The 21,541-nt window shown below is 44.8% G+C and overlaps 1 protein-coding gene across 2 annotated transcripts in view; it reads left to right on the top strand.

The window, feature by feature from the left end:
* The window catches only part of NSMCE2 (NSE2 (MMS21) homolog, SMC5-SMC6 complex SUMO ligase), a 215,457-nt gene that overhangs the window by 190,346 nt on the left and 3,570 nt on the right, over positions 1-21,541 (top strand). For both annotated transcript variants that reach the window (XM_047724725.1, XM_047724724.1), the window contains 2 exons: positions 16,926-17,026; positions 17,445-17,551. In XM_047724725.1, the coding sequence (XP_047580681.1) occupies positions 16,926-17,026; positions 17,445-17,551 (208 nt within the window). The remainder of the gene's footprint in view (positions 1-16,925; positions 17,027-17,444; positions 17,552-21,541) is intronic.

Below are 21,541 nucleotides of genomic sequence, written 5' to 3'. Positions count from 1 at the left end.
GCACCAGCAAGTCACTTAGAAGCTAAGGGAATCCTCTGCCCCAACTAATACCAGGATCCGGCCATCTACAAACAGTACTATCCCCAGCTCTGATCTTCTTGCCCCTTTCTTTCTTTTCTTTCTTTTTTTTTTTTTTTTATTTAAGGATTTTATTTATTTATTTGACAGAGAGAGAGAGAGGTCACAAGTAGGCAGAGAGGCAGGCAGAGAGAGAGGAGGAAGCAGGCTCCCCGCTGAGCAAAGAGCCTGATGCGGGGCTCGATCCCAGGACCCTGAGATCATGACCTGAGCTGAAGGCAGAGGCTTAACCCACTGAGCCACCCAGGCGCCCCATTCTTGCCCCGTTCAATGAGTGACGGTCTGCTTACTATGTGTGAGGTGATGAGTTTGCATGAATTGCAACTGATTCCTAGGAGGCTTTGAAAAGATTTGTAATTTGGAAAAATGGGGTTAGTCTCTATGAGGCTTTTGCAATAATGAGGAACAAAAAGAAGAATGGGCAGATGTTTTTGCTTTAAAGGTAAGAGTCCATGGTTCAGTAAGGAGTTGGCTTCATCTCACTGGGAAAACGTATTCTAGCCACCAATTTAATTTCTGTTACTGTTGCTGAGTTGCAACCCTCCTCCTCCTCTAAGTATATGACAGGTCTGAACATAATTCTTCTTTGTAGTCCATTGACTCTTGTAAAATAATGCTGTGATTATAAGGTTTCCTGAATATGATTTTCAGAATGTTGGTAATAACCACATTGCACCTACCTGCTGTACTTGGGTCACCATCTCTCTTGCTCAATTTATACTAAGTATTGGTCATAGTGAAACATGTTTTCATCACTTGAAATCCAAATTGTATTTGCTGGGTTATTAATGGCCACTTATTTCTGTAACATAAATCAGGATGTTGTGCAAGTTTGGTTTGCAAACAGATTGACTCCTGAAAGCAACAAGTTAACCTTGAGATCGGTGTGAGGAGTCACTTGAGTTGACAACCTAAGTATTCACTAAAACCTTTTTTTGTTTTAAACGTAGTCTGATTCCTCTCTGGGTAAAATTCTGATAGTGATTGTAAGAATAAAGAATTGAAAACTGGGATAGGTTTTTGAGACTGCAGAGTCCACCCTCTCTCCTATTCTCATCCCTTTATTTTTCAAGTAGGAGAGAGAACAAGGTCAGAAATAATACATAAATGCTACAACCTCCCAGGTCACATAGCTGATCGGTGGCAGAGCTGGGAACTGCCAGTCATTCCCGGGCACTTTCCACCAAACTGCTCTTTTCTTGTAATTGGCGAACAGTTGACTTGGAGGCATTGTGTTTTTCTACCCTAGATGTTGGTTGAAAAAAAAATGCCTATTATATAAAAGCTCTTGCAAGTACTTCTTATACAATTAGGTCAATAGAACACAAAAATTTCTTCCTGCCAGATTTCCCAAAGTCCCCTTTGCTTGACTTTTCTTCTCACTTTTCCTCTGAAAAGCCATGTTCCCTTTGCACTTCGGAGTAAGGAATCTTATTTGTTCTGACAGCAATGTGCAAATATCTATTGCATCAAAATTCCCAAGCGGAGTAAAAATACCGATGGCCCTTTTCTGAATTTCATTAGCAGTGGCAGCGAACATTCCATCAGAATCTCAGGAGCAATACAGAAAAGAAAGAAAAATCAAGTTAGCAATTATATAGTTAATATTGTACCAGATGAAAGCCTGCATTATAAAATACCGAATGTTGTAAACTCTCCTTTTAAATCTGCCCGCGGGCTATCTGTCCTTTCAAAATACAGTGTCTGTTGTCAGTAGTAGAATTCTAATAAATGAAATGTATTACAGAGTAATAGCGTATGTATGGTGAAATTGAACGTTTATGGAAAAGTGTTTTTGGTAAGGATTGGATCAGGCCATTGCAGCGCTTAAGACATCTTAGGATCTGAAATCAGACCAAGGGTTTCTGAAGGATTCTCTGAAAATGTATTTATAGCTTTAGCCCTGACTTTATAGTTGACACGAAGGGCAAGGATGAGCAGACAAAGTGGGGAGGGCACAGAGCATCGCCAGATAGGACTTATCCTAAGATCTTGTTTAAAAATGTTGCATGTTTGTCATTCACATACAGAGAGGATAAATTTCCAGAGGTGCCCTAACACCTTGCAGTTGCCGAAGGGTCACTGGTCACTGCTTCGCAGTATCTGGGTCATTCGGGTTTGCCTGTGTCCCGTCCACTCGCAGCTTCCTCTCCCCCAGCGTTCCCGATCCACACTCGGAGAGTTCTCCAAATGCACCTTGATCTCTTGCCTACGGGCCTGGCAGGAGCTCCCAACCCTGCTTAGCATTGTCTCTCTCTGGAGCCCATGCCCGAAACTCAGAGAACTTTTAGCCCAAGTATTTGAGTGGTACTTTCTGTCCCAGCACTAGACCTCGAGATCAGGGGTTCTGTCTTCTCTTGATGCACACGGGGCCCACCACGCACAACAGGCCTCAGTCAGTGGTGGTGGGTGGGTGGGTGCGTGGAGGAGGAAGCAAGCAGACAAGACCCTGTGTAGCACACCTTTTAAGAGGAGTTCACATAATAAGAATACTGGAAACATACCAAGCAATATCAGAACACCTGACTTTAAAATGCTTTTCTTGCTTAATTTGTTCTAACGTGCATGCCAGGATCTATGTGATCCGAGTCACTGAGAAGGACAGAGTGGCAAGCACGCTTTGTCTCACACTTTGGCCTTTGCTCGTCTTAACCTCCTTTTCCTCCAGGATTCCTCTCAGCGCCACTGTCCCCCCCTGCAGTCCCATGAGGAAGTCCCCCCCCCCACCGGGCTCCGGTGGCCCCCCCACGTTCACAGCCATGCCGCGGGGTAGCACACGAGGCTATAGGCATGTGTTTACTTGTCTGTTTTAACCCCCGGACTTCGCATCCTCTGGGCCTAGGAAATCGCCGAGGTTGGCAGACATTTACCAGATGAAAGTTGCTTGAATCACACCTTGGGCTCCTTAATGAGGAAGAAGAGACATTTTCCTTGCATTTCACTCCCGATCCTAAGCCTCCAATACCGCAGTCTCTCCATTACCGTGTTCAGGGCCACAAGCTTCAGCTGTCCAGCTGGACTGAGAATGCTGCTCGATGTCATTAGGAAACTGCGTTCAGCTTTGAAAGTGAATGCTCTTTACCGGTTCCTGACAGTGATTAGGGTTAACTGCTGTCTTGGTATCAATTCTGAAAAATACAGTAACTGAATTCGTTCTAGAAAGTAGGAGAAACAAGCCCTATTTTTAGTATTCCTTTGTAGTTAGGTCTCCTCTGTAAATCTGTTGTAAACTGAAACATGTTTGACTCTCTTCCATTCTTCTTACTTGTTCTCACTTTGCCAGTTTTGATCTCCTTAGATGTTGAATCATATTTCTGGAATGAAATAGTCATAGGCTTTTTTATCATTTGCTGCTTTCCTATTTAATTTAGAATAGAGAACAGAGTGATAAAATTAGATACAAGAGGCCTCTGTGTGTCATCAAGTAACCTAGTCTACTTTGGGTAACAAAAATAAAATCCCTCTAAATAATTTCTAGCTCATTTTGAACCAATTTTGTTAAGCTGAATGGCCTCCGGCCTGTGTGAGGAGTCCGGGAAACTCAACTCTCCCTTAGTGGGCCCAAGAAAGTTTTTCTTGACAATTAACATTTTCCTTTCCTTAATTTCATTCCGTTGCTCCTCATTAAGACCCCTGTAATTAGTGTGCTCATTACCTCCCCTACATAATTTCTCTGCCTCCTTGATGTTCTCCCTTCATGTGTTCTGAGGCTGCCTCCTTTCCTCGCTCTTGAATCCCCAGCTCCCTTTACTCTGGAGGGGCTCATGGTCAAGGCTGTCGGAGTGAGAGAGAGCCTTCTCCAGTCACCCAGTCAGTAGCCCCACCATTTTTTTTTTGGGGGGGGGTCTTAAGAGAACTTTTTAGGGAGGGAAGAGAGTTGTAGAGAAGTGAGAGAGCTGTAAGATAGGCTTGTCCTGCGACGTTGGGGGGATCCGGTCCACTCTTTGGTGCCGTCTCGCCACTCACTCCGATCTAGATTAGACCCCCACTTCCGGCTGGAGAGCGTAGCTGTAAGCCCACGGCGTCACCCTCAGCTCAGGAAGGGAGTTGTTGGAGATCTTTATATTCCTCTGTCATGTTTGTAAAGCAAGTCCCGAGAGCCTTCATTTCTCCTCTTGTTCTCCTTCCTTACTTCCTTTGTCTTTCCTGCTCACCTCTCTCCTTTCACTCACATTAATGTGATCTTCTGGAGCTTATGAATGGATGTGGACTGTACACTGGAGTGCAGAAACTTGACCTCCCATGGGCTTTGAAAATGAAAACCAAGATCATCCTGGTACCCTGCTTTGTGCTTTCAGAAATTATCTCCTTACCCAAGATGTTTCTGTTACTGCCTTGATGCATTTAGGTTTTTTCCCTCTAATGAGGGCAAAGCATTTTATCTCATCTTCCCCATGTTCTCACGAAATAGTCACGGAGAGTGGTACCTGCAGGAAATTTAACACCTATTTGTCGATTTATAGCAGAGCCAAGTGGTACCTACATCTGGGTTTGACCCACCCTCCTGAAATCGACGCCTTATGGAACTCTTCTCTGGGTCATGCACTGAAGTGTTCTCTGCAGGGGAGCTAGGCAGGGAATACAACAATTTTGAAGCCACCAAGGACCCCTTAAGATGGCACTCCACGTCCTGACACCGAGCCCCTACCACACACCATGCGCTAGGGATACAGAGAGGAACAGAAGTGGTCCCTGGTTTTGAGTTGCTTCCGGATCAGTGGGGGAGATGGTGACATGAACAGATAATTATCCATGATGTGTTAAGTGTCCAGGGTGCGGCTGGGGTGAGGGTGCCTTGGGAAGGCTCCCCAGAGGAAGTCAGTGGCCCTGCTGAATCGCTCTCCTGGGCCGCTCCTCAGTTCTCCTCGTTCCTGTGCGGCTCAGCCGGACTCCCGGGCACCATAGCTGCTCTCGATGCTGCTGCTGCCTCCCTCTCGTGCTCCCTCCCGTCATCCGTCCTGCAGTGTGCGAGCTCTCAGTGAGAAAGTCTGTCCCTCTTGACACTTTGGGTGTGGATAAGGAAAGGAGTAAATGTTCCATGCTAAGCATATTGTCAAGTGCTATGAATGTCATGAAGGAGGAAGTTTTGAAAGTGTGATTTCTTCACGTTTACAAAACGAACAAGTGACTCAGATCTATTGTACACATTCACAAGAGCTATGTCCTAAGCTGATCCCGATTTTGAAGTCATGTCTTCTTTGCTTGTGGGGAAGGTCTGTAGGAGGATGGAAAGTGAAGCGGGGTGTGGGGAGAGGAAGGAAGGCGTATGGACCAGGGCTTGGTGCTGGATGGAGAATGTAAGCGGGGCTGCCTTTCCTTGGGCTCTGTGGTATAGATGATTTCCCACATCCCTTAGCTCCTTCCTTCCTGTCTTGTCGTCTTCTGTCCCTCTCCTCCCTCCCTCCCACCTCCTTCCTCTTCCCGCCTTCCTCCTCTTCTTTCTCCCTTTCTCTCCTTCTTTCTCTCATTTTACTTCTTCTTTCCACTTGGCAGGCTTTTTTTTTCTTGGTATGTTTTCTGTTAGACTAACTTCAGACAAGACCCTGCAAACTGAAAACAGATGTCCAGGCCGACCAGAGCGTCTATGGATTCATTAACTGTTGGAAACCTGGGGACCCCTGCCCCGATTGGTTGGGAGCCCTCTGCGAGCTGGGGAGCCGGGCTGCATTTGGGTGGCTTCGCTGACTTTGTTGCTGACAGCATCCTTAAGCCTCACTAGATTTGGACCCTCCGGCTCTGACCTTTCTAAATTTCTTCCACATTGAGTACACTCTGAGGATTATTCGTTCATTTGTTCTTTCTTTTTTAACAAGACTACACTGTGCCATCATCAAAAACAAATTTTTAAACATATCAAGAATAAATGTTGATACTCCTCATCAAATGCAAGTAAAAAGAAAAAGTAATCATGTTTAATTATCACCAAGATTCTGCGGCATTTTGTAACGACCATGCCGAGTCAATCCTGTAGGAGTTAGGTTAGGCCGTCCGACTCCAGGCCTGGCCTCACCGAGTGACCCGAGAGCTTCCCCTTCTGAGCTTCTGTCCCTAAATGGATGCCTTCATTGGCTCTTCACCTTTTATCTTTGGGGGTTACAAATGCATCATTGAATCTGGAGAAACTTTATAAAACAAAATACGATATTAGCCCTAGCTTTATTCTATTATCAAAGCCTCCTGTTCTGTTCATGTATTTAGTTATTTTTTTGTTTTGTTTTGTTTTGGTCTGGAGCTCTGAAATGAGAGGCCAGGGGGGGAAAATATGAGAAACATGAAATTGCCATATATTGATTGCCTTGTAGGAGAGCAGACAAGTTTAAAATAGTACAAATGTTGTTAGGATCATACATCTAGAAAATACCAGGGCTTGAAATGGTGTCATAGTCCCTGTGTTATCCAAAGTTGAAACTCTGCAGTTTTAAAGTTGAGCAAGTATAAACTCTAAAGTTCCTTTTTTTAATGTTATGATCTCTGGACTTGATTTCATAATTTGTTTCAGTTTGACAAATCAAATAAACAAATCCGTCCCGTCCCCGTTGCTGTCAGTTCCACTTATCTCATACGTGTTACTTGGTCTCATGAAGAATGCTGGATATGGACGGTGAGAACTAGATAATTATTCTTCAGAAATCTTAGATATCTTCCCTGATTCCTGTACCATCAACTCACAGGGACACAGTGGACTTCAGGATTTTGTCATCCTCTTTCAGTCTTTTTTCTATATATGCCATTTTTCAAAATTAATTAATCATACTACATAGATAGCTTGAATCTCATTTTTTCCACCACATGTTATAACATAAGCATTTTCCGACGGTAAAGATGGTTTTCAGTTGCTATCAGATCTTGTGAGCGGTGATGCCATAGTTCAGTTAAATTTAGTCTGTCAGATAAGGAGCTTTCCCCAGCGCGGCTCTGTCGTAAGAATCGCTGGACTTGAACATGACGGCGCAGGCAGTCTGCCCCCCCTGGGGGACTCAACAAATGCAAGAGAATTTTCACATGTTTGAATGCTGATCGTTATACTCTCCTGCAAACATCAATGGCTTGGGGCAGATAGAATCAGAACCAATCGAAAGGCATCATGGAGAATAACTTACTTCTTGGACTATGACCTCTGTCCTCTTGCATTTTGGTAATTTGCTTCTGCACAGATGTGGAGTAGAGAATGTAGAGTGGCATGACCTATGCAGCGTCCTGCGGATCCCTTCTGGAAAATTAGTAATTAGATCAAGGACCAGCTTGTCTTATTCCACAATGATTTGCCTTCAGAACAGTCTTCTTCATTGTTTTCATCTTATCAGTTCCTATATAACAACAGTCCAAGCGGTCTCTTGTTTCAGCAATGGACCATTCGCTGAACGTTTCTTAAGTTCTTGTACCTTGCCTGGGCTCCCTGAAAATATGAAGATAAAAAAGGCAGAGTTCCTTGCCTTAAGGAATCCAGCGTGAGAGGAAGGTAGAGAAGGAAACAACGGTCACCGTGGGTACAAAGAACGCTCAGGAAGCTGAAGGAGGAATCACTCTGGCTTTGAACTTCACCGAGGAAATACTTGACTTGAGCTTTGAAGAGTGGTCAGAGCTTGCCCGGTCAGTGAAGGGGCTAGCAGAGGTGCACGACAGCATGGCGAGTGAGAGGAAACAGTCATCGGTTTGGGGTGTTTACGCGGGATGGACACAAGGTGGATAGCAGAAGGAACTGAAGATGCTCTGGGCCAACTGAAGAAGTCTTGTCCCCTTTAGGAGGCCACATAGTTAGAAAGATAACTACCTAGAGTGGGGGGGACTAGATCGCAGAGAGGCTGAGGCAGAGAGATAAAGGAAGAACTTTCTGTAATATTCTAAATAGGAAATGCCAGGGGCTTGATTTAGGGCAGAAGCAGTGAGAACAGAGGGGAGGAGACAGAGTGAAGTTTGTTTAAAGTTTAAAGACAGAGATGGGAAAGGATGTGCAAACAAGTCGCATGTACTGTCTTAGATGCCTGGACGGGTGGTATTTCCAAACATGTAAAATAAAGAATACATCAGATGAGCCTGAAAGGGATTTCTCACCTTCTGATCTGTACTTGCTTCGTACTCTACCATGGATCTAAAGAACTAAGAGTTGTAGACCCTCCCAGTGCTGGCTAGTCAGGTTTTCCTATCCTGTGGTTTTCTAGTTAAGGGCCCAAAACAAAGAAATCGAAGGTGTACATGAGATTTCCTGCTTTTGCTTGGTAACCTAGAGAAGATCATTTATAAAGCATATCCTATAAGAAGCACTAAATGAAAGTACAGAGTTTGGCGAAGTTTTCAATATTTATTGGCTTAAGATGGATACTGTATGACCGGGTCTTGACTGATTGATTTTTGCCTCACAGGTAGAATGCACTGGGTTCTGTTATTTTAAAACCTTCATACTTTGTGGGGTGCCTGGGTAGCTTAGTGGGCTAAGCGTCTGACTTTGGCTCAGGTCATGATCTTAAGGTCCTGGGATCAAGCCCTGTGTCAGACTCTGCGCCCAGCAGGGAGTCAGCTTCAGGTTTTCTCCCCTTGCCCCCCTTACCTGGCTCAAGTTCTCTCTCTCAAATAAAATAAAATCTTTAAAAAAAAATAAATCAAACCTTTACATGTTGACATATGACATATTTTGACTGTATTTAAATAAATGTAGGCAAATTAATACATGATGTCAGCTGAGGACAAAGGATATGTCCGAAACAAGAGTAGATAAATTAACAAGTACATGATAATGTGAAAGGGTCCATCTTTTTAAAATGTCAGCTCACTTGGAAGAAGAAATGATCTAAAACTGTTCATTCGGTTTACTTTCAAGATCTTGGGAGAGTGTGTTGAAAGAGCCATGGAAGTGAAAATAGGCAGCAGATTGAAGATGGCAATAGTGCTGTGTCAGCCAACCACAAGTGGGCTCATTCAGGCCTCACTCTGCCCTGAGGCATGGAAGCACTCATCCTGTTTCAAATCCTGGATTGGACAGTCATGTTGTTTCTCTCGGGTTGATTCCATAGCACGTGATTTTTTATTTAATCGAGCATATATGTTGTACACACCCAATCTACGCTAGCTCTGGGGGAATTCTGAATAATAATATTAATAATCATAACAGTATTTACCGATCACCTGCTGTTTGTCAGATACCATTCCAAGAACTTTTCATAGATCAACTCATTTAGTCCTCATACGGGTCCGTGAAGGAGGTGTGATTATTAGCTCCATTTGGCAACTGAGGAGACTGAAGCAAAGAAAAGATAAAGTAACTTGCCCAAGAGCACCCAGCTGAAAGTGATGCAATCAGGATTCGAACCCAGGCAGGCTGTCTCCAGAGCCCACGTTCCTAATTACAATAGTTCCCACTTCTTACCTCCCAGAAGAACCTGGCTTGCTCACCACTTTCTTCTGGAGGTTCATCTTCATTCTTCACCCCACCTTCAGAGAAACTCTGGGTTACTTGTGTACTTTGTTCAAAACACATATGTGATTTCACATTTTTTATTATTATGTTTATTGTGCAAAATGTTAGTATTTGTAACTCTCTTCTACAAGACCCAATCTTCATCCTCATTGCATCTAGACCTGGCATTTGTGTGATGTTTGGCTGAGAGCAGATGTTCAGTAAATGCAGCTTGAGTTGAGTTGGCTTGACTTGAACACACAGTGCTTCTCCTCAAGGAGCTTTTGGTCTACCTGGAAAACAGTTTCTGTCCACATGAAGCAACTGAATAATGAAGAAGTTCAAGTTAAGAATACAGTAGAGCCAGTGTTACCAGATTTCAAAGGAGATTGTCTGCAGGGACTGGGTTGATTGGGTTGGATTGGATAGCTTCTCCGAGTACATGGATTCTGAGATGAGTACAGATTACAGCTAAGAAAAGGAAGAATACTGAACAGAATGTTGACCTGAGGAGGCTATGAGTGAAATGCTCACATTGAAGGGGGCAGCAGAACCGCAGCAGAAATGTAGGTTGAAAAAGCCTTATCAGTGACACAGATCAGAGGTGAGCTCCTCAGAGAGGCCAACCCTGTTCTCTCCCGGGAGCTTCTTTCCACAGTGTCTTGTACATGCATCATCCTCGTAAAACTGCTTTGTACTGTATATGTAAGGTCCTGTTGACTGAGTTCCCTGAGGGCAAGGACCATTCTTTGCCAATACCAAGGACAGTACCTGGCACATCATAGTGGTCAAAATAATAATAGTGGCAGTAACAATTTACAATTATATAAGTATGTAACATTGATATATAGATAGATACAGATATTACATAACATTTACTAGATTCTTACTGTTCTAGCCAGTGTTCTGATTGAATTGTATTAATTCAACCTCTGTTGAATTTTACTGTGCTGTGAAGGTTATGACATCTTGGAAATCTTTAATTATGTAGACCCTATCTGGACATGATCTACATCTTAATTCTGCAACAGCTGCATGCGTGCACGCGTGCGCACACACATACACACACACACACACTGCTCTTAATTCCAAGCCAAAGGGACTGGGCCTGCTGACGTACTTCCTTTTCTACTTAGAGTCTCAGTGCCAGCTCACAGGTGGGGCCACTCCTAGACCCAGCTGTAGGTTACAGGCTATGGGGCAGGAGGAACAGTCAGGAGCTGACCTGGACACACGCAGCGTTTCAGTTGGAATCAGTGTTCTTTTGCCCATTAAGGAGGCCTCCCTACAAATCTTCCCTGTACCGGGTCAACCCCTCCAAATATACCATACTAGAATAGTGCAAGGAAAATAAGCTGGACAGGGCAATAAGCGTTTCGAGCAGTCGGGAGATGTTTGCAAAGTATTTTCTTCATATGCCGCTAACGTTCAAGAGAAAAGTACTTTCAGAAAAATGTTCAGGCTTAATTGAAAAAGCACACAGTAATCAACTTTTATTCCCAGCTGGCATAAAACTGTCTTACTGGTAGCCAAATTTGGGATGCCTGAAGACAGACAAATGACTAATACTTGGGCTGTGTGTGGCCAGGACCAAATGTATTTTCTGACCACAAGACCATGTCTGGACTCTCCTTTATAATTACCACACCGCCTACTATAATTGTAAAACTTACATTTACTTCCTGCCTTTGACATGTAATTCAGGGTCCAAGGCTGCACCCCAAGCTGGAGTGAAGTCGTCTCTGTTACTTGTTTAAAAGCTATAAAGTCATCATTGTGCGAGGATGTGTGTGTGTGTGTGTGTGTGTGTGTGTGTGTGTGTTGCCATGTCTATTAAATACGTTAAGGACATCCTTGTGAAAAATGTGCCCACCCTTGCCTTGTCAGATGAAGCGCTTCGTCAGATATGTAATCAGATGTTTATTGAACTATTCCTACATGCAAAGGACAGTTAGATTCTAGGAAACACCAGTGAGCAAGACCGCAAAGTCCCTTCTTTCCGGGAAGAGAATGGGGGAGGGGCAAGGAGGAAGGGAGGGAGACAGGCAAACAGCGCTTACGGATTTGTGCCTTATAGAGTCACAACCCAGCACCGTGAGAGAGAGTGCCGGGGTGGCCTCTTTTAGCTTGGGACGTCAGAGAAGGTAGAAATTGAGAGAAGGGCTAGATTTACTCGATTTAGACTTAGGGAATATAGTTTAGAACCAGTCAACAGAACTTGCCAATGGTTCAGATGTGAGGAACGAAGGAAAATGAGTAATTCAGAATAATTCCAAAAGTCTTGACTTGAGCAGCTAGAAGGATGATGGCTGACTGGGGACCACCGAAGGCAGAGCCGTTTAGCTCTTCACTACCAGTCATAACTGACTGATCATGAACCCACATCTTGGGGTTCAACAGATGCCCTCACTACCCCCTAACTTTACATCACAGGGTAATATTCATAAAATTTTGAAATTCTTTGGGCACTTGGTTACTACTTCAAGCATTTCCATGGTTTCTCGTTCCTCTTCATGTTCATTTTATGACATCTGAAGAAATCACATCCAAAGTTACTAAGTCACACCCCGACACATCCCTTTGGGTACTCCGGAGACCTTGGTTCCTGTCTGCACTTCCTCTGGCCGCACATGGCTTGGGTGCCCTGGGCCCAGGCACGGACGGAAGGGGGCGGATTTCAGATTTGCCCACCAGATCACAGGTTGACCGCTGACACTTCCAACAACAGACCTGGTGTGTGTGCGCGGAACACAATATGACTAATTTTCATGTTTTTCACTTTATAGTAAGGAAAAGTTGCGCTCTCTTTAATAATGATTAAATTGACTTAATCCACTTATTTCTTTATTATAATATCTCTATTTCCTACTTTTGCCTTAAAAATATTGTGGGGCAGAAGTTTTCTGGCCTATGCAGGAGGAGTAATAATAACGGAGTTGTTCTTCAGAGGTATTTAGTGAGGATTAAAGGCCACAATGTATATAAGGTACTCGGTGCAGTGGTGGCTGTGTAGCAGGCAGTAAACTTGAGGGTTATTACTAATAAAATAATAATCTGGGGGAGGAAAGTGTGGCTCCCAGAACCTACACACTGGTTTGAGTCTTCAAATTAAGCAGGCCAACAAAACAGAGCCGTACACTGATTTACGAAATCCCTGCCTACCTCTGATCAAAACCTATAATGTTTTTAGATTTCAGATTTCTCAGGTGTTTGAGAGAATTAGGATAGATAACTTCAGTTTTAAAAACTCATATTTTGGGGCGCCTGGGTGGCTCAGTGGGTTAAGCCGCTGCCTTCGGCTCAGGTCATGATCTCAGGGTCCTGGGATCAAGTCCCGCATCGGGCTCTCTGCTCAGCAGGGAGCCTGCTTCCCTCTCTCTCTCTCTCTCTCTCTCTCTCTCTGCCTGCCTCTCCGTCTACTTGTGATCTCTCTCTGTCAAATAAATAAAATAAAATCTTAAAAAAAAAAATCATATTTTTCTCTCCAGTCTTCTTTTACCAAGCTTATCAACAAGTCTTCCCTTTGGATCAACCAAATGAGTGTGACTGATAGTTACTGCCAGATGTGACCTTCCGTTAGCACATCGGAGATCCCAACATTGATATCACTTTCTATAAATATCGATTTTGGGTGAGGAAATGTTCTATCTCAAGAGAGGTTTAGCTATTGAGGATCTTTCTCTTTTTAGACTCCCAGTCCATGAACTATTACTCACTGTTGGCATTCTTCCTCCGTCTTACTTTGTCACCTTCTTTCATGATCACGGATGTCGATAGCCACCTACAGTTCTGAGTTCCCCACGCAGCCTTCCTTAGTGGTCGGCCTTGCATTTGAGTTGTGCTTTGCTGCTTCCTCTACCTTTTCAAATTTAAAAATAGAAAAGAAAAAACAAACCCACAGCCTTTCCCATTGGCGGAACTCTGTTATTCATCTAACAGATTTTCTGGTGAATTCCATCATATCACATATATAGTCAGAAATCTGCCATCAGGAAAAAGAAAATCTGCCATCAGTTCAGAAGAAGCTCTGTAAGAAATGGACAAAGAGGGGCGCCTGGGTGGCTCAGTGGGTTAAGCCGCTGCCTTCGGCTCAGGTCATGATCCCAGGTCCTGGGTTCGAGCCCCGCATCGGGCTTTCTGCTCAGCAGGGAGCCTGCTTCCTCCTCTCTCTCTCTGCCTGCCTCTCTGCCTACTTGTGATTTCTCTCTGTCGAATAAATAAATAAAATCTTTAAAAAAAAAAAAAAGAAATGGACAAAGAGAGACCTTAATTTTGACTATCAAACACGCAATTAGAAGTTGGCAGTAGGCGCCCACAGGAGGCGACTTTGGAAAGTGAATTAAAGAGACAGAGCACTCTCAGTTCTGGTCCTTGACTTTGCTCCTTGCCCACCTTTCCTGAGCCCTTGTGAACAGCCACTGGGTTGACGAAGGACTCCTCTAGGAGTCTAACGGTCACTCTTGTGAATACCAAAGACAGGTCCGGGGAAGCATGAAAACCCTTCATTGGTCCCATCCCACATCACAGCAAACATACTACAATATGGCAACCTCCACATTAAATATACTTTCATAGCTGACAGAATTTTTTGAAGATATCTTTATAGTTTTTTGTTTCTTTGTTTTTTAAAAGATTTTATTTATTTATTTGAGAGAGAGAGAGGATGAGCAAGAGAGCAGAAGCAGAAGTAACAGCAGAGGCAGAGGGAGAAGCAGGCTCCCACTGAGTAGGAGCCTGATGTGGGGCTCAATCCCAGGACCCTGAAGGCAGACGCTCAACTAGCTGAGCCACCTAGATACCCCAAAAATATCTTTATAGTCTTGCTTTAGAAATAGGTTGATTACAGGTAACTAGTAATTGGCTATTAATTTATCAGCAATTATCTTAGCATACCTGGGAGTTATTAAGTTTAAACCTAAATCCAGCCTACATATTGCTTCCAAATGAAACATTTTTGATTACCAAGTCAACACCTTTTTAAAAATATTTTATTTGAGAGAGAGAGAGTGAGGGAGAGAACACAAGTTGGCCTGGGGCAGGGGGGAGCAGAGGCAGAGAGAGAAGCAGACTCCCCACTGAGCAGGGAGCCTGATGTGGGACTCGATCCCAGGACCTAGGGATCATGATCTGAGCCAAAGGGAGACGCTTAACGACTAAGCCACTTGTGCACCCTGGCCTAGACATTTGTACAGGTCCTTGAAAGGCTAAAAGGCACCATACCTGAGTGGCCAGTGGTTAAAGATGAATTCTCTACCTGCCTTCTTCAAAGAATGAGAGCTGCTTCGAGGGACACTTCTCTAGGAGAACACAACAAGCTGACATACAGGGAGCAACAGTCTGTAAAACAAGGTGAAATCCCTACAAAAACAGAGTAACTAGGGGCAGAATCGCTGGTGCCAACCATTAGTTCACTGAGTGACCTTGAACAAGTGCTCTGTGGCCCTTTTCCTGCCTCCAGTGACACTTTTCTGGACAGGCACTCCATCTGGCCAAGGTCGGAGGCCCACGCCATCAGTTCTAGGAAAAGAACGGTATGCAGGACCATCTGAACCTGAGACAGGAGTCTCCCTCCTACATTAAAAACAGCAGTTTTTAACATTGATGTTATTTTGCCAAAATGAAAGAAGGAAGGGGAGACAAAAGGCAGTAAGAACAGGAAGGGGGGGAAGAAAGAGGAAGGAAAACACTGTCAACACTTGCATTTTAAAAAAGCTATTGATCTTTGATGTCTGTACGAAATGATGTCTCCCTTCTCCAGAAGGAAAGGCTTTCACATGATATACTCAGTGTCATTATCCCCCTCGGAAGCCATCCATCATCTTTTTGCCCTCAGTAAGGAACAAGTGTGATGAAGTGAAAAGAACGTAAATTTCAGAATCAAATAGTCTCTTCAAAGGCAGCTTTACCATGCGGGTGCTTAGCAGTTCTCAAAGTGTGGGCCATGGACTCCTAAGGTTCTCCCAGGGTCTTTCCGGGTACCCACGAGGTCCTGACTATATTCATGATAATACGAAGATGTCACTTGTCTTTTTCACTCTGTCTCTTTCCATAAGTATATTTTTCCAGAGACTTCATGACATGACGTCGCAGCAGACTAGATGCATATACAGATGTCAAAATTCCACTAAACTAGTTAAAAATTTTATTTATTTATGTATTGAGAGAGAGAGAGAGAGAGCAAGTGGGGGAGGGGCAGACGGAGCAGGAGAGAATCTGAAGCAGACTCCCTGCTGAGTGAGGAGCCCAATGCAGGGCTCAGTCTCAGGAACCCGAGATACGACCTGAAAGCTGAAATCCAGAGTCAGACGCTCAATCCACTGAGCCGCCCAGCTGCCCCTCAAAAACCAACTGTCTTCTATTAAGCCAAACAATAAAGATATTTTCAAAAATGTAAAAACAGTGCCACTCTAATTGGAGATTACTTTTAGTTTTAAAAATACCACTTATGTTGGGGCGCCTGGGTGGCTCAGTGGGTTGAAGCCTCTGCCTTCGGCTCAGGTCATGGTCTCAGGGTCCTAGGATCGAGCCCCGCATCAGGCTCTCTGCTCAGCAGGGAGCCTGCTTCCTCCTCTCTCTCTGCCTGCCTCTCTGCCTACTTGTGATCTCTGTCTGTCAAATAAATAAATAAAATCTTTAAAAAAAATACCACTTATGTTAATAGGTAATGGAATTTTTTTTAAGTTTTATTACTTTAAGTAATCTCTACACCCAGTGTGGGGCTCAAACTCACAACCCTGATATCAAGAGTCACATATTCTACTGACTAAGCCAGACAAATGACCCAGGAGTCTTTCTGTTTTTTTGTGGTTTTTGTTTTTGTTTTTGTTTTTAATGAATTGATAAATGCATATTTTCAAAATCCTTAGTCTTAATGTCTGCTCTGGCAAATATTGATAACTATAACCCCAACCAAGTTTTTTGGGGTCTTCAGTAATATCGAAAAGTATAAAAAAGTGTCCTAAAACCAAAAAGTTTGAGAACCCCTGAGCTAGCTAATGGTATTTGCCATTTATTGAATGTTTTCTTATGCCAGGGGCTTTGCAAAGCATGCTACATTTTTATCTCCTTTAATCTTTGCTAACAAAGCTATAAAGTAGAGGCTTTCAACAAAGATCTTGCTAGCCCAAGGTCTCACAGCTGGAAGTGAAAGAGATAACCAGGCCCTTCTGACTCCAAAGCCACATTCTTGATTACTGGACAGTACTCCCTCACAAATTAATTATTTGAAAAAGTTATCTCACTGCTCTGATGGTGTTTCCTTATCAAAAAGGGGCAGAATCCTACCTACCCTGCAGGATTCTCTTAAGAGCTGAAGAGTTAATGTGCATCCAAATGCCTAGCAAGGTTGCCTAGCACCCAGCAGACCCTGAGAAACCATTAACCTACTTCTTTCCTTCCATTCCTTCCTTCCATTCCCTCCCGTCCTTGGCTCAGCAACTTTCCTTTTTCCCTCTAGATGGTCTTCAAGCCGACAGAGAGGCCGATGGAATAGAAGGAGTTGATGAAGACATGATTGTGACCCAAAGTCAGACCAACTTCATCTGCCCCATTACTCAGGTACTCTCTTCTTCCTCCTTCCCAGAAAGACAAAGCAATTCACTTCGTAGAAGACTCCTGTTTGCGTTCTAACTTGATTTCACATCTAGGGTAAGGAGGGAGGAAAGGAAGGTGATGAGGTCTAGGAGGATATGGGGGAGGTCCCCCTGGGCTGGCAAGATTTTTCAGTCAACCATGCCCCGAGGGATCCTGGAGGAAATTTTTGGCCCACGGGCCAGCTGACATTGGTGCCACGGTCTCCCTGCATTTTCCTCCGTGGCCATCTGCCCTAACGGTGATCCAAAGCCACGAGGCTGCGAGGCTGAACACGGGAAGCCCCCAGAGGAGGAAAAACAGTTCCAAATAATCGGTGACTTGGAGAAGTTCCCAGAAGTGGATCATTCTCATTCCTGAAAGCTGAATGTCTCTTTGATTGCAGGTGGAAATGAAGAAGCCGGTGAAAAATAAAGTGTGCGGACACACCTATGAAGAGGAAGCCATTGTGCGCATGATTGAGTCCAAACACAGGCGGAAGAAAAAGGCCTGGTGAGTCGGCACCGGAAGGGAAGGGAGCCTTCCCACCGGTGGTCAGTCAGCGGTGGTGTGCTCACGCTAGAGGAAAAGACACTTCCATGTCCCCCCCCAAAGCCCACTCCCCTCCCTCGTAGTGTAAGCACGGAAGCCGGCTTTCTGGAAAAACAATACACGACGGAAAAGTGAGTCGTTTGCTCAGGAAGGAGCTGAAGCAACTTCAGCCACACCTTCAAGAGAGGAGGGAAAGGAATCGGGTGCAAGTTTCATCTTTAAAGAATAGAAATGGTCGTGAAATTGTGCTATGGCCTGAGAAAAGATTAAGGGGAACTGTGACACTAAGAGATTTCTTTTTCTCCTTCTGTGTATACTTACACAAGAAGGAATGGCAAGTTTTCTTGCATCCTGCGATACAGGTAACTTGGTTAAGACGTTCTGAGGTAAGATTTGTATCCAGGGGTCTTGATCAAGATTAAATTGTCAGGAAGACCTTTCATATCTTTAATTATCTGAGTAACTTCCTGAAAGGTTCAAGTAAATTTGTGAATTACTTCAATGAAAATTTTTTTTTTTAATTGGAATGTTTGGAGAATCTTCCTTTTACCTGTATTTTATATGGATTTCCACCCTCTTGCCACTCCCCCGCCCCTGCCCGCCCATTCCCACCCACCCTGGTGCACAACCTCGGAGGACGGTGGCTCCCCGCCTGTGATAACATGGAATCCTGGGTTGGCTAGACTCACCATAATTCAGTTTGGCATTTCTTGTGCTCTTATCGCAGATTTGTTGTAGGAATGGAATTGCAGGTGTGACCAGTTCTCAATGGACTTCTGATAACAGTCACTTTGATGTGTGGCTCGCTCCTCCATCACTCAGAAATTTGCTGGTGCAGACCCAGAATTGGAATTCCCCACCACTCCTCTTATGGGCGTGGACTTAGAGATAGGGTATTCGAGACTCGAGATACCTTGATGGTCATTCAGTCAAGTCATTCACCCTATTTGTCCCAGAAAAGTGCCCTCATGGCTGCAAAATTAAGAGTGTTCAAGTACAATTGTATCTGTTTTGAGTCTGCTCACCGTTGATATGTTGGATTTCCCTAGTGACCCTTCCACTTTCCCTGTGAATATAATTTCCTTTGTTTCTGGACTTCTAAGCCTTCCCTTTCCACTGACTTCTTTCTGTGTTCATTCTCTGAGAAACAACCTTTTAGTTTTCAAACATGATGATTGCCGAGAATAGATATTGTCAGATAGTTCTGTTTCACAGCTCTTGCTTTCTTAAAGTTTGTGATAGGCACTGAGAGCGAAGCACATTTCTCACACCAGTTGCAGGGTGGGGATGGTGACTTCATGAACAGGCTCACTCACGTGTCAGTGGGTCTTCCTAATCACGTGTTCGACGTTCTAACGTCCTTTGGCTTTTTTGAGTTGTACGTGCTAGTTGGACACACGTGAGTAACATTTGTCACTTAGAAAAGTGTCTTTTTTCTGTCGTGCTTCTTTACCATGAGCATAGATTCTGCAAACTGCAGATTCTCATAACTTAATAACGATTATTAACGTTTAACATAGATAATAACGATTAAGTTCAAGTGGAAGAGGTGGGGGGGTGGTTCAGAGAGAAGGTGGTATTTTTACTGGGCATTGAAAAAATGAGAAGAATTTCAGAGAATGATGAAGAAGAGTCCTTCTGGCCAACAGGCTCGCCCCATTCAGAGCCTGTTCTACTTGGTGGTCAGAAGGCACGATTGTGACTGTGTGTGAGAGGGAGAGTAGAAGGAAGCTCTGCACAAGAACAGGAAGGAGAGTGGTGTAAAGACTCATTATAGAGATGTTAAATGTCATGATTTCATTAGTTTCCTCATCTATAAATTGCTGATAACGATTGTAATTGCCTCCCTGTATGTTTGAAACTTGAATAAGATATACGTGAAGTACTTTCAGGCCCCTGGCCCATGGTAAGACTTGGTTAACTGTACCCCTCCCCCCCACCGCCGCCCTCATTCTTGCCCCCATTATTCTGCAGGCATGAGACAACACTGCAGGGTTTTGAGGGAATAAGGTGACTCAAGCTAGAGGTTAGGAAGTTACTCTAATACAACTCAAGAGGTGGGTTAACGAGGCATGAGGTGACAACGTCAGTGAGAATGCGTTTGCAGGAGATTAAGTTACAGATGACAGGAGCCTGACTGAGGCAAGAGTCTGAGGCAGAAGGGAATGAGAACAGAGGCACAGCTGGCAGGATTTGGCAATTGAGAGTTGAAGGGGGGAAGAAGGAGTGGAGGATATTTCTAAACCGGGTGTCCAGAAGGGGTCATTAACCTACAGAGAGGGCAGGAGTGACAAACACATTTAGGAAGGATTATGAGAGGCACAGCTGGGGTCATGCGAAGCTTGGGGTCCTTGCAGCACAACCAACTTGGAAGTGTCTGGAAGGCACAGAAAATGTGAGGTGCTGAACCTGGGAGAGAGCTCTGAGCTCAAGACGTCATGGAGAGATTATTGGTAGAGGAGTCAAACTCACTCACCTGCCCCTCCGGGGCAGCTCTGGGCATCATGTGACAGCTGGCTGAGAGCCACCAAGGATGGGACTATGGTCTGGCTCCGGGTAGCACGAGGCCTGCGGCCAGCCCCACGCTGCTCACCACCCGCCTCAGGGCCCCCTGTGGACCCTCAGAAAGGCACCGCACTCATTAGAGGAAAGGCAGTCAGAGGAAGAAGACCCCCGTGAAGCCGTCTGATGCGCCGCCCGACGAGCCAGGAAGAGAGATAGGGGAGGTGGGGATGGCAGGAGCAGTGGGGGCCGTAGGCACAGTCCTGGAGACAGGCTGCATTTGGCGCCAGATTACACCTCGGGGCCTCTTCATCAGCTACTCCAGAGCTTCCTGACGGTGCGCGAAGCAGTGTCATTTCCCATGATGCATGTGAGCCTGAGGAGCCGTTCTAGGTCCCCTTTGTTTAAAAATGTCTGTGACACATCCAGCTTGAGAAATCTCAGTCCTTCCTCCTAGATGGTTCTAGTTAACATTTTGTCAGACTGGAGATCCAGGTACCTCATATGACTGGGCGCTGACTGGAATCGTCCTGGCCGTGCTTAGTCTCTGCAAGGATCTCTCTCTTCTGGTGTGAGTCAGGAGAAAATTGTGGAGACTCTCAGTCCTCACTAAATACAGTAGTTAAAACAATTTCCTGAATAACTGGGCCGTGCGTTATCTTCCTAACAGAGCTGCCTTATGATTGTCACAGTAATAAGATATTTCCAGTGTTCCACAGTCGTGTCGTTCCTTTTTTGCTGAGGAACAGGAACTGTGTGTAGCAAACAGCCCCACTGAACAGCATGTGGAGTAAAATCAAGCTGAGTCGGAACGTGTCGTTGAAGAGCCGAGGGCTAGCGTCGTGCTCACCGACCCTGGCTCACTCCTGGCCCGCGGGCCGTCTCGCCTCTCAGAGCCCCCATGTCTTCATCTGCAGAACAGAAATAACAGCAGCATCTCTTGGGATCTTAGGATTAAAGAAACGTGGGGAAATTCCAGCCAAGGCCTGGACCAGCGCCTTTCTTGGAAGCAAACCACTTAAGAGAAGGCTCCTTTGGAACTACAGAACGCTCAGCAAATTGTGGTAGGGTTAGAAAGGTCCAGACTGTCCGTGTTGTTGTTACTTACCTCATCGCTCAGTGACATGTTATTTTAAACATGGACAGTTACTTGGTGTGTTTAGGTGGGACAGGAATCCATCCCACTCAGACTTCCAGAGGTATCCGTAGACCTCCTCCCAGAGCTGGATTAGACCTTGGAATTCTTGCGACCCGGATCCACGAGCTCACAGGACTCCGAATCTTGTACACGAGAGCTGAGACCGAGGCCAGATCCCTGCAGCCTCTGGGACCCCCAAGACCCAGGCTCCCTTTGCTCAGTAGACACTTCCATGCTCGCTCGATGCTCTGATGGAATGTTCTGCCCTGTCAGTGACCCGAGTGGAGGACCCAGCCTCTCCTCCGAGGCCT

This window comes from Lutra lutra, chromosome 4 (genome assembly GCF_902655055.1).
Source record: "Lutra lutra chromosome 4, mLutLut1.2, whole genome shotgun sequence".
Taxonomy (NCBI): Eukaryota; Metazoa; Chordata; class Mammalia; order Carnivora; family Mustelidae; genus Lutra; species Lutra lutra.
The sequence above is the reverse complement of the archived record's forward strand: the minus strand, read 5'-3'. Positions and strand labels throughout refer to the sequence as shown.